This window comes from Ipomoea triloba, chromosome 5, assembly GCF_003576645.1.
Source record: "Ipomoea triloba cultivar NCNSP0323 chromosome 5, ASM357664v1".
Lineage (NCBI taxonomy): Eukaryota > Viridiplantae > Streptophyta > Magnoliopsida > Solanales > Convolvulaceae > Ipomoea > Ipomoea triloba.
The window spans coordinates 939420-952661 of NC_044920.1; the positions used below are offsets into that span (position 1 = coordinate 939420).

General features: G+C 34.6%; 3 protein-coding genes across 3 annotated transcripts; 2 read left to right on the plus strand and 1 right to left on the minus strand.

The window, feature by feature from the left end:
- Nucleotides 1-1344: 1344 nt before the first annotated feature.
- LOC116019588 (wall-associated receptor kinase 3-like) lies at nucleotides 1345-4474 on the plus strand. The gene is made up of 4 exons (XM_031259862.1): nucleotides 1345-2212; nucleotides 2853-3017; nucleotides 3112-4331; nucleotides 4367-4474. Exons 1-3 carry the CDS (start codon nucleotides 1345-1347, stop codon nucleotides 4308-4310), a joined length of 2232 nt encoding a protein of 743 aa, XP_031115722.1. The 3' UTR covers nucleotides 4311-4331; nucleotides 4367-4474.
- Nucleotides 4475-6922: 2448 nt separating this feature from the next.
- On the plus strand, nucleotides 6923-8296 carry LOC116018876 (proteinase inhibitor type-2 TR8-like). Its single transcript, XM_031258895.1, has 3 exons — nucleotides 6923-7012; nucleotides 7222-7458; nucleotides 7904-8296. The coding sequence occupies exons 1-3, from the start codon at nucleotides 6967-6969 to the stop codon at nucleotides 8116-8118; spliced, it is 498 nt and encodes a 165-aa protein (XP_031114755.1). The 5' UTR covers nucleotides 6923-6966; the 3' UTR covers nucleotides 8119-8296.
- Nucleotides 8297-10611: 2315 nt separating this feature from the next.
- LOC116018982 (proteinase inhibitor type-2 TR8-like) lies at nucleotides 10612-12015 on the minus strand. The gene is made up of 3 exons (XM_031259036.1): nucleotides 11925-12015; nucleotides 11461-11697; nucleotides 10612-11032 (listed from the first exon to the last, which is right to left on the minus strand). The coding sequence occupies exons 1-3, from the start codon at nucleotides 11968-11970 to the stop codon at nucleotides 10788-10790; spliced, it is 528 nt and encodes a 175-aa protein (XP_031114896.1). The 5' UTR covers nucleotides 11971-12015; the 3' UTR covers nucleotides 10612-10787.
- Nucleotides 12016-13242: the final 1227 nt, after the last annotated feature.

A 13242-nucleotide genomic window follows, 5' to 3' on the forward strand; every position in this document is an offset into this window, starting at 1 on the left:
ATATATATATATATATATATATATATATATATATATATATATATATATATATATATATATAATATATGACATACACTTAACACATGCACGATTTTTTTTATTTTTATAACTCACCGCCTAGGCGCTAGGCGCTAGTCTACCGCTCGACTAGCGCCTAGCGCCTACTGCAACCATGATTTTTATTAATATTTTTTTTCAAAAAAGTTCATAATTGAAGACCTAAATACCCTTATATTTTACAAAATTTAAGAGGTTTTGTTGATAGAAAACAAAAATGGTCATGCAACAATAATACTAAGACTAAATGAGAATATTCTGAAAAAGAATTACTAAAAATGAACAACCACTTATAAATCTAGGATAGAAAATGAAATTAACTCCAAATTTAAACTCTTTTCATTACATATTTAATTTGAGACCATTTTAAAACTTATTTACCACACAGATGGTACACCTTTTTTCTTTATTTAATCATGAAATTAAAAATAAAATTATTCAAAAAGCTCTACCAAACTTATTTATCCAACGTGTGGTCGTATTTGGAGGAGATTTAATAAGTCCTGCATGGCTGCATGTTGTAAGAATAATTGTTATAATATGTACCATATATGCAAAACAATAAAAAAAAATAAAAAATTGTAAAATGGTTTGCGAGAATCAGACAACGTTGACCAAACTTGTTGCGACTTTTTGAGAAATTAGTTTTCTTATTTTGTAACCTTAAAAATGCTCGAAATGTTACAACTTCATTATTTCACATGAAATTTATATCATATACTGAAAACAAAAAAAAATCGTCAATTAAATTTTGTAGATCAATGATTTGAATTTGTCTACGAGTTCTCATCTGAGGGTGGTTCTCATATGATTACGATTATATATATATATATATATGCTAAATAATTAACTTTTTTAAAAAAATTAAATGCATATCTAAAGTCAGAATATTAGCGCAACTTGTCCATATTGTAAGAAAAAAACAATACTTTTGATTCATGGATATTGATTTAACTGGCCTAGTGGTCTTTAATATAAAAGTCAAAGAAGAAAAGTCTCCCAATACATATATGCATTTATATACGGAATATTACTTTTGGGCTTGGTCTTTTTTTTTTAATAGAAAAATCTCTTACTACTATATATTTTAGAGTCGGTACTGCAATTTTTTTTTATTAAGAGAAATTTATAATTTTGTAATTACTAAGACAATCTGACCAAATACCAACATAGCTTGTTCTGAGACTTGGTCTTTTATTGTTTGTATTTTCATCATTTCCCATAAGAGGCCAGGCCATCCCAGATCAAACACGTACAAGCCAAAAATATTGTATCAGTAGAACAAGAATGAAGAAGATGAGGTTCCTCGTACCACTTGTGTTGTTGTCGGCAATTCTTGTTTTTTCTCCGACCACCACCTCAAAAACGAATTCTTCCATAGCCAAACCCACCTGCGATGATCATTGTGGGGACGTAAGCATCCCATTCCCCTATGGTTTGACAGAAGATTGTGCTTTAAACTCAGAATTCTTCATCAATTGCACCACCTCCCCTGATGGTTCTCCTAAGCCACTTTTAGGACACGGTATTTTAGAGGTAAGAAATATATCAGTTGAAGGGCAGTTGGTCATCATGAGCTTCATAACCCGACAGTGTTCCCAGAAGGGTAAATCTACTCCCCGGCAGCAAGGAGGGTACTGGTCGGGATCGTGGAAATTGTACGTCAACCAAACCGCCAACAAATTCGTCGCTGTCGGGTGCGACACTTTCGCTAACGTTTATGCCTACGGCGATGACCGGTCGTACAGAACAGGGAGTAACTGTATGGCCACCTGTAACTCCACACAGGATGTAATTACAAACGGGACTTGTTCCGGGTTCGGGTGTTGCGAGACGGAAATTCCTAACGTGGCCAGGAACGTTTACTATTCAGTGGATAGTTTGAATTACTATAACGACACTGCCGATGATGTTAATAACTGCAGCTACGCATTCGTGGTGCAAAAAGAGGAGTTCACGTTTTCGTCAACTATGCTTACCAGAACTTGGGATATCGAGACACTACCCATGGTTCTTGACTGGACCATCTCGAACCAGACGTGTCTTACGGCGTGCCAAGGTAATACCACATGTGTTGCCGTCAATGGTGAGGGGTATCGTTGCGGTTGTAAGGAGGGTTATGAAGGCAATCCTTATCTCTCTCCAGGTTGCCAAGGTAATTAATGTTATATATCATTCATTCATGTGTCTGCACTTTTTATGTTCTGGTTCCATTTACTCTGCTTTCTTGTTATTGTTTGAAGTTTTAGCAATAATGTCATTTAGATGGGTTATTTTGTGGTATAAATATTTGTGGGGTCTACTCTTGATTTTGGTCAGGTAAAAGTTAGATTCGAATTCTCCTAAGATGACAATGAAATCAATATATAGTGCACATAAATAATGGGTGAATGAGATATTCATTCAGTAAAAATGGGATTGAAAAGACTTGAAACCTTTGTCTTGAAAAAGAATGTGCAAATTAAATATCTAGAAATGCACAAAAATTACCTGATTTTTCTACTAAATCGTTTCTAAAAAGTCAAATGTTCTATCCTTGATTCTTGTTTGCTGGCGACATTATAGTTTCAGTATTATCAATTGTTCCACATTGTTCTTTGCTTGTAACATTATACTTTGAGTGCTCAACTATTTCATTTTAAATCTTTGTATTCTGAAAACTTAGGTTACAATGCTCCTAGCACTTGGGAAATAAGGAATAAGGTTTTAAAGGGAATATGGGACTACACACGACACAAGTTGTTTTACCTTGATAGTTCATTCATTGATTTTACTTGTATTAATTGACTGTGCAGATATTGATGAATGTGCAAATGGGCAGCACAACTGCTCTCAAAACGCTATTTGCTCAAATACCAAAGGGGGCTATGAGTGCTCTTGCAAAGAAGGCTACCATGGCGATGGGAAGGGTGCTTTAGGGTGCACTTCTTCTAATCATCGACTCATCATGCTTGTTTTGGGTAAACCAATTACTTTCAATTTTGGTAGTACTATACTATGGAGAGTTTGTTTCCATTTTGAGATAGAAATGTTGATTGCATATATTATATGTAGGTATTGCTTTAGGCACTATAATACTGTTGATCAGTTGTTTTTGCGTGTACTTGGTATATCGACGGAGGAAATCAGTACATATGAGAGAGAAATTCTTTAGGGAAAATGGAGGATTGATTCTGCAACGAAAGATTGCCCAAGGTACTGCATCTCCTGGCACAACAAGAATTTTTACGGCAGAGGAGCTTAGAAAAGCAACCAACAACTATGACCAAACCAGAATCGTTGGTCAAGGAGGTTTTGGTATTGTCTACAAAGGGCACCTTCTTGATGGCCGAACAATAGCTGTTAAAAAATCCAAAGTGATGGACCAAACCCAGGTCGAGCAATTCATCAATGAGGTAATTGTGCTCTCCCAAATCAATCACAGAAACATAGTCAAACTCTTTGGTTGTTGTTTAGAGACAGAAACTCCGTTGTTGGTTTATGAGTTCATAAGCAATGGAACATTGTCTGAACATCTATACAGCAAAGACAAGGCATCCACAATACCATGGCCGATACGTTTAAGAATTGCTACTGAAACAGCTGAGGTCCTCTCTTATTTGCACTCTGCAGCTTCTCCTCCCATCATCCACAGAGATGTTAAACCCGCAAACATTCTCCTGGATAATAACTACACTACTAAGGTATCCGATTTTGGTGCTTCAAGATTAGTCCTACAGGATGAGACTGCATTGATGACTATGGTGCAAGGAACATTTGGTTATCTTGACCCAGAATACATGCAAACTCACCAATTAACAGAAAAGAGTGACGTTTATAGCTTCGGGGTTGTCCTATTGGAGTTGTTAACAGGTAGAAGGGCAGTATTTTACAATGGGCCAGTGGAAGAGAGGAGTCTATCTGAGCATTTTCTTTCATCATTGAAAACAAATCAATTGTTCAAGATTCTTGATGTCAACATTGTATGCGAGGGTAACACTGATGAGTTACAAGAGATTGCTTTGCTTGCAAAGAGGTGTTTAAATGTGAAGGGGGAAGATAGGCCAACAATGAAGGAAGTTGCAATGGAACTAGGTGGATTTGGAAGAGCAACAAAACACCCCTGGACTAATAATTCACAGACTTCAATGGAATCGCAGGCTTTACTTATTGATCCACCAATCCACTTTGGATATGATGTGACTTCTAGTATAACAACAACGGAGTATGATAGCTTAAAACATCATATGGAGTTACCAACTGCCGGAAGATAATTGCAACTAACCATTTTTTTTTTATCTTATTAGTTTTTTTTTTTTTTTGAAAGGATATCTTATTAGTTATGTTTTACAAATAATATAAATATTGTTTTGTTTCTATTTTTCCATGCTATATAATTGAAATAGTTACTGTATTTCAAATGAAATATTATGGTTATTTGAACTTTATATTCGAATATTCGTGTTTCATTTGTTTTTTTGTTTAAATCAATCATAGAAGCCCCAAAAAGGAAATTGGTAAAACACTTGCAATTTGGGACAACCTATCTAAGTTGGTCAGTTGATTTAATAGCCATAAAATTATAAGTTGATTTTTAGTGAGAGCAGCTTATTGACTTGGTTTAAAGCGGTACCTTTTTGTAATCTCAACTAGAATCACAATGTGACATGTTTCTAGTGCACAATCTCAAGTAATAGATGTAAATTTATCTTGTAACCCCCCCCCCCCCCCCCAAAAAAAAAAAAACAAAAAACAAAAAACCTGCAATTTGTTCCCTAACTGGGTTATGATATATTCTCCATAAGCTAGAATAGTCTAAGGCCCATTGCTCTTAGATAAAAGTTGCAGATGGAGTTTGGGCCCAAATCATGTGAAGCCTATTAAAGCCTTTTGGATCAGCCTAATGGATATATGGTCATTAATTATAGTGATTTTTTTCGATTTAGTTCAAAATGTTTTTTTGTACTTATTGTGAACTAAATTATAATCAGGGACTAAATTAGGTATTAATAGAGAAAAAAGGAAAATTTGTAATTTATGTTCCTCTATAATATACCAATTATCAATGTCACTCCTAAATTATTAGTGGTGTAAATGTTGCACCTCAATTTTTAAAAATAGTACATATACTGCCTCTCCCGTACCAACATGAGGGACAATATTTACACCACGGGAGAGGCAATATATGTACTGTTTTTTAAAATTGAGGGCAACATTTACATCACTAATAATTCAGATGTAACATTGATAATTGACATATTATGAAGAGACATAAATTACAATTTTCCCGAGAAAAAGTTATCGAGCTACCCTTGATTCTAACAACCAACAAAAGGAAGGTGTAACACAAGACTAAATTAGGTAAAATCATCAAAGTTCAGGAGTCAATTAAATACAAAAAGACATTTAAGACTATAGTCTAGAGCACTAAATTGGTATTAACTCTTTAATATTTTGACAAACTAAATAGTATTCAAATTAAATTTTTTTTTTTGCTTTACAAGTGGTAAAAATTTGTTTTGTCATGATTTTTTTTTAATACTACTAACTCTATTAGAATGTACTCCGTAGTATTTAGCTCGAAATCATGACCTCTCATATGAGAGAGCAACTTGATGTCACTTAACTACAAGGTCATTGGTTCATGAAAATTATTTAATAGTTATATGTTAAATACGCATTTAATACTTTATTTTCCAACCATAGGTCAAAATTCGAAAAATGTTCATTACAATTTGTTGAAGCATTATTATTTTCAAAACTTTGTAACACATTTCGCATGGTATGAATTATCAGTTATATGATCGATGTTGGCGCTAAAAACATTACAAAACTTGAATTGCAATTGTAGTGTAAATTAAAGTTAATTATTTATAAAATAATATTTAAAAAGTTAACTATAGATGACAATAGGGACATGAAGGCAAGGTGGCAACAATTCTGCATGCATGCATTCACGGATGAAACTAAAAATATACATATGACACATGGCTACATCCAAGCTATCCTCGTAAGTATACTCATGCACAAACAACAAACTCCCTAGTTTATGCTATCTTATACAATGATATTATGAATATTTTTAGGTGAGGAGGAATGGGGAAAATTATTTTCTGAATTCGGGTCCTTTTTAAGGTGAATTTGAGTCTAAAATACATAATTTACATCCTGAATGTTCACGATTTATATATTGAATGTTTACAATTTAAATTGTGAACATTAGTATTTAAATTGTGATAGGTTCATAATATAATTATTGGGGGAGACGCACAAACAAGGTTTTCATTGAGTAGCTCTTGTTGAGATAAATTTATAACTTTGCGTTTAGTAAGTCAAAAGTCTATTATGAACAGATACTACATTGCAACAGAGTCAATAGTATTTAAAAAAAAGTCAAAAGTTATAATAAATAGTAAAAAAATAACTTTATTTTTGTATACTTATTTAATTTAGTAATCAATATGACAAAATACTGGATATATATATATATGATTGAAGCATGTGTTCCATTTCAACTAAAAGTCTAAGCTGATAGGTTATACCAAATTGAAGCATGTGCTCCATCTCAACTAAAAATCTAAGCTGATAGTTGGACTGTACATTTATGTTTATATATTATTTATGCTCAACATATATAATTCTCTAGATTTCTGCCTAACATTGATGAGCACTATTTGTCTACATACTATAAATATTTTATGCTAATTTTATAAGAGAGATACCATATGCACTAAATTTTGGTTACTATATTAAATAAAAACTCAAAATAATGCAAAATAATTCTCCATGGAACTATGCCTAACTTTTTTGTCTTGTGGCATTGTTTGGTTGCTATAAATAGGATACATACTGCTTCTAGTCATCATACAACACACTTGTTATTGAAGCATATTCCCTCTACCTAAGAAGTGAAGATTGAAGGTTCCATCCATGGCTACTACCAAACTCGGCTTTGTCACTCTCCTCCTCCTCTGCGGTAAATAATATGTCCTCTAGCTAGCTTCTTACTTCCATGGTCATCTTTAATGATTAATATGGTTAGAAACGTGGAGTTCCATGTTCCACCAAGTATGAAGAAATAAATTACATATTTGTTACTAGTAATGCGTAGTAATGAAGCGTTTGATTCTAACAATTGTACAGGCTTTTCGATGCTAAGCTAAAGGTTTGGGTTTATGCATGCAGGCATTGTTATGGTGGTGAAACATGCAAATGCCCAACAAATGAAACCTTGCACTCTAGAATGTGACGGTCGAGCAGAGTATATGATCTGCCCCTATGAGCAGGGGTCAAAGGTGAAGCAATTCCAAGTTGCAGGCTCACTTTGTATGAACTGTTGCGGAGCAGAGAACCTGGGCTGCATACTCTTCGATCAAAGTGGAACTCCCTATTGCAATGAGGACCGTTCGTTCCGTAGCGAAAGTAAAATTTCATTTCTTATTACTTGCTTAGTATAGTTAGGGGCGGATTTTAAAATTTTTCTGAACGAAGCAAAGTTCAAAAGAATTTTAAACTGTCCATAACAAAATATCAAAATTTGATAGGAATCACAAATATATTATCCTCTCCTTTGACATATAGTATCAAATTTTAAAGAACAATTAACTAAGCTACCTAAATATCTAGTAACTTATATATACATGCATTTTGTTTTTATATATAAGTTACTGCTATATATAATATATGGGTACACCTATATATAAGGGGATGGGGGAGGGGTACGGGGCGGGACACCTGCCCTCATTGCCCCTCATCTGGATCCACTTATCCAAGTATAAAAACAATAAATTACCTATTTGTTATTAGTTATATTTTTTTGCATAGTAGTGATTAGGCGCTTGATTCTAAAAGGTTTGGGTTTATGCAGCCAAAGAAATGAAACCTTGCACTAAAGAGTGTGACGGGCGAGCAGAGTATATGATCTGTCCTCGTCTGCAGGGGTCAAAGATGATGAAAGTTGGAGGTTCACTTTGTACGAACTGTTGTGCAGCAGAGAACATGGGCTGCATACTCTTAGATGAAAATCAAACTCCCTATTGCCATAAAGAGGAGCGCTCGTTTATCCGTAAGATGGCGGCCTAGATCCATGCATATATGCGCCAATAAAACGCAAACTTCAAGTTTGCTCTACGTACTGCATCTATCTTTGAATAATTAGGATCGGATTGGAGATTATTAGGCGGCCTATGTACGCCATCTCCTATGTTGTACTGATCTGAAGCTTTTGCCGATGTTAATGGAAGGAAAGTAGTGGAATTAATTAATCTTGACTCCAATTAACTAAATCTGATTAATTAAAGATAAATGGAATGTAAAGATAATGTAATATATGCTGGAAAGGGACAAAATAACTTGTTTTACACTCTGCCTCCCCCATACCTGCTTCGATTAAATCGGGTGCCCTTGCTTGAGGCAGGTGGTTACGATCCCGTTTGACCACGCTTTCCACCGCATCGAGCGAGCCCATGGACCCGCCAACCTAACCTCAGGCCAACCCGACCTCCCAAGCTCGTGTCAAGTTGACCCCCTAAATCCTAATAGGACATGTTCAGATAGTTGAGGGTCAAGTACTCAAATAATTAACTCAATATTATTCTACATGTTGTACGTCATTCATAGATATTGATGGGGAATATACCCGGGGCGACAACTATACAGTCAGTCAAAGTCATGCGAGGTCTGGTACGATGCCGCCCCTTGAAGTCCTCTCAGCCCAGGTGTACCAAACCGACCATATAATGTTCCAGACCTGAACTTCCAACCTGATCTGTCCTTCTTAACCCCGTGGAAGAGCCATGGCAGGATCAGTCCTAAAGTCGGGGATCGGTCCGACCTCGACCGCTTTAGCACGATTCCTTCTTTCCCGACCCGATAACTCAGCAGGAATCGTTGGCCACGTGTACGGCTTCTTAGCCGTAGAGGTAGTACCCGATGCATGTTCTCCACGTGCCTAACATGCCGAGAGCCCGAAATATGTTCCTCACCTACCCTATAAATACCCGCATTTATTGAAGCAAGAGGATCTTTTAGCTGTTTCCAGAGTAGACAAAAGAGCTCGGAACCTCTAGTTCCCGGCCTGAGTCCCGACCTAAGATAATCTATCAGCTTTCGTACTTTTATTCACTCATACAGTAGCGATAACGTATTGTGGCCATCAGATATTGTTCCTAATCTATCTGATTAAAACTAAAACAATAACACTTAGCATTTTGAATATTCAAAATAAAATTTGGATATAACTAACCTCAATCCAATGCATACACGAGCACCACTCAATATTGTTATCACCTATCACTAACATTATTTGTAGATTAAAATGGAAACACATAATTGAATTTTAAATAATTCCTCATTTAAAAAATATATAGACATTAAAATATTTGCTAATAAACACATTTCCCCTTTTTTTTTTTTTTTAAAAAACTATTTTTTAATGGAAAAAGAAAAATGAATGCTTCGTGATTTAGAAGTGAAGGTTAAAGTTTTAAAAATTTTTACCATTTTGAAACGTAAGAATATTGATTATTATAAAATGTTTCATTCATTATTTCTATATATATTAGGGTATGCTTAGCGTAATTTTCTAGTTTTTTTTTCTTCCTCTATTATGACACTATTGTAGATCTCTCTTTTTGATGGATTAGAGACAAGTTCAAAGTAAATTGACATGAAGAGACGGCCGCCCAAGTCGACTCGAGTTGGCCAACCCTGTAATCGACCTCAGGGGCCAAGGCCACCTCGTAGTTGGCTTTAAGGCCCCAAAACCAACCATGGGACCTGGCCTCAAGCAATCCAACACGAGCTTGGGAGGTCGGGTTGGCGGGTCCATGGGCTTGCCCGAGATGGTTGAAAGCTTGGTGAAACAGGATTGTAACCACTGGCCTCGAGAAAGGGCACCTTATTCGCTCCAAGCAGGTATGGGCCGGGGGGAGGCAATGACGGAGTCAGTGTCCCCCTACCCCACTCCTTTATATATATGTATGTATATATACACATATATAGCATTAAAGTGTATATAAAATTTCTATTTATGTTCAAATTGTTAATAGTTTGAGTAGTTTAGTTGGTTAAATTCCAAATTTGATTTTAGAAAGCCTATGTTATAAGTTCAAAACTCATTAGCAACACTTATTTTTATTTAATCTCTTTCATTCATGCACAATATAAATTAAATATTTTTTTAGTCTACCTTTTATGAATAATTTATTTAACAAATTAAATGCTTAAACTAAAAGAAAATAAAATTAAAAAGTATCTATGAATATATTGTTATTCAAATCATTTTATCTCATTGATTATGTTGCATATTTTGTCATAAATATTTTCACATTTTCACCAAATTAAGTATATTTTTGCTTGCCAAAAGCCTTGTGGTCAAGCGGCATGAAGTAATTTTCTCAACATTAGTATGATTGTTTGATATTTTGTCATTGGCATTTCTAATCAATATTTTGGATCCGTCCCTGGGGAGGCAGAGTGTAAAACAAGCAATTTTGTCCCTTTCAAGCATTACATTGTCTTTACATTCTATTTATCTTTAATTAATCAGATTTACTTAATTGGAGTCCAGATTAATTAACTCCACACTTTCCTTTCATTAACATCTGCAAAAGCTGAGATCAGTACAACAAAGGAGATGGCGTACATAGGCCGCCTAATAATCTCCGATCCGATCCTAATTATTCAAAGATAGATACAGTACGTAGAGCAAACTTGATATTTGCGTTTTATTGGCGCATATATGCATGGATCTAGGCCACCATCTTACGGATAAACGAGCGCTCCTCCTCATGGCAATAGGGAGTTTCATTTTGATCGAAGAGTATGCAGCCCAGACTCTCTGCTGCACAACAGTTCATACAAAGTGAACCTGCAACTTGCTTTATCTTTGACCCCTCCATACCAGGGCAGATCATATACTCTGCTCGACCGTCACACTCTTTAGTGCAAGCTTTCGTTTCTTGGGCATTTGCATGCTTCACCCCCCTAACAATGCCTGCAAATAACATCGAAAACCTAGAATCAACCGCCTAATTACTACTACACAAAAAGATATAACTAGTAACAAACAGGTAATTTATTTCTTTATATTATACTTAATCAACAGTTAACACCACGTTTCTGTGACAGAATATTTACTCAGACCCATCAAGTCGTCACCCAGCATTGAAACATTGTATGTATACCCCTCCCCCTTCCCCCATCCCCTTATAGATAGGTATGCATATATATAGTAGTAATTTATATATATAATAAAATGTATGTATATATAAGTTACTAGATATTTAGGAAGCTAAGTTGTTCTTTAAAATTTGATACTATATGTGAAAGGGAGGAGACAATATATATATTTGCAATTCCTATCAAATTTTGATATTTTGTCATCCAACTGTACTAAGAAAGTAATAAGAAATGAAATTTTACTTTGGCTACGCAACGAGCGGTCCTCATGGCAATAGGGAGTTCCACTTTGATCGAAGAGTATGCAGCCCAGGTTCTCTGCTCCGCAACAGTTCATACAAAGTGAGCCTGCAACTTGGAATTGCTTCATCTTTGACCCCTGCCCATAGGGGCACACCATATACTCTGCTCGACTGTCACACTCTAGAGTGCAACCTTTCATTTGTTGGGCATTTGCATGATTCACCACCATAACAATGCCTGCATAAACCCAAATCTTTAGCTTAACATCGAAAAGCCTACACAATTGTTAGAATCAAAGCTTAATCATTATGGATTACTACACAAAAAAGATATAACTAGTAACAAATACGTAATTAATTTATTTCTTTATACTTGGTGCAACATGGAACTCCACGTTTCTAACCATATTAATCATTAAAGATCACCATGGAAGTAAGAAGCTAGCTAGAGGACATAATATTTACCGCAGAGGAGGAGGAGAGTGACAAAGCCGAGTTTAGTAGTAGCCATGGATGGAACCTTCAATCTTCACTTCTTAGGTAGAGGGAATATGCTTCAATAACTAGTGTGTTGTATGATGAGTGATGACTACAAGCAGGTATCCCATTTATAGCAACCAAACAATGCCACAAGACAAAAAAGTTAGGCACAGTTCCATGGAGTATTCACTGATTCCATGGAGAATTATTTTGCATTATTTTGAGTTTTTTTTTTTTTTTTTTTAATATAGTAACCAAAATTTAGTGCAGATAGTATGTCTCTTATAAAATTAGCATCAAATATTTATAGTATCTAGACAAATAGTGCTCATCAATGTTAGGCAGAAATCTTGAGAGTTATATATATATCCAACATTTTGTCATCAGAATATGATTTATTAAGTATACAAAAATAAAGTTGTTTTTTTACTATTATTATAATATTTGCATAATATTTTGAACAATTCCAACGAAATTAATAGGCTTTTAACTTAGTAAACACAAATTTATAAATTTCTCTAATCTCAACAAGAGCGGCCCAATGAAAATCTTGTTGTGCGTTTCCTCCAATAATTATACCATGTACCATCATAATTTACATACTGAATGTTCACAATTAAAATTGTGAGCATTCAATATATAAATTGTGATGGTACATGGTATATAAATTATGTATGTTAGACCCAAATTCACTATAAAAGGTAGACCCAGATTCACCAAATACTTTTCCCATTTCCTTCTCACCTAAAAGTATTCATAATATCATTGTATAAGATTTATAGTATAAACTGGGGAGTTTGTTGTTTGTGCAATTGTGCATGAGTATGCTTACGAGGATAGCTTGGATGTAGCCATGTGTCATATGTATATTTTTAGTTTCATCCGTGAATGCATGCATGCAGAATTGTTGCCACCTTGCCTTAATGTCCCTATTGTCATCTATAGTTAACTTTTTAAATATTATTTTATGAATAATTAACTTTAATTTACACTACAATTGCAATTCAAGTTTTGTAATGTTTTTAACGCCAACATCGATCATATAACTGATAATTCATACCATGTGAAATGTGTTATTACAAAGTTTTGAAAATAGTAATGCTTCAACGTAACAAATTGTAATGAACATTTTTGGAATTTTGACCTATGGTCGGAAAATAAACTTTATATTAAAATTTATGATGTACAAAAAATTTTAGAGGCGAGTGTTTTGTTGTTTTGAAAAATTCTAAAAAGATTTATAAAAAACTCCTTAAAATATTTTGGAGTCGTTTCTCTAATTTATGTTTATCCATTTTCCTAG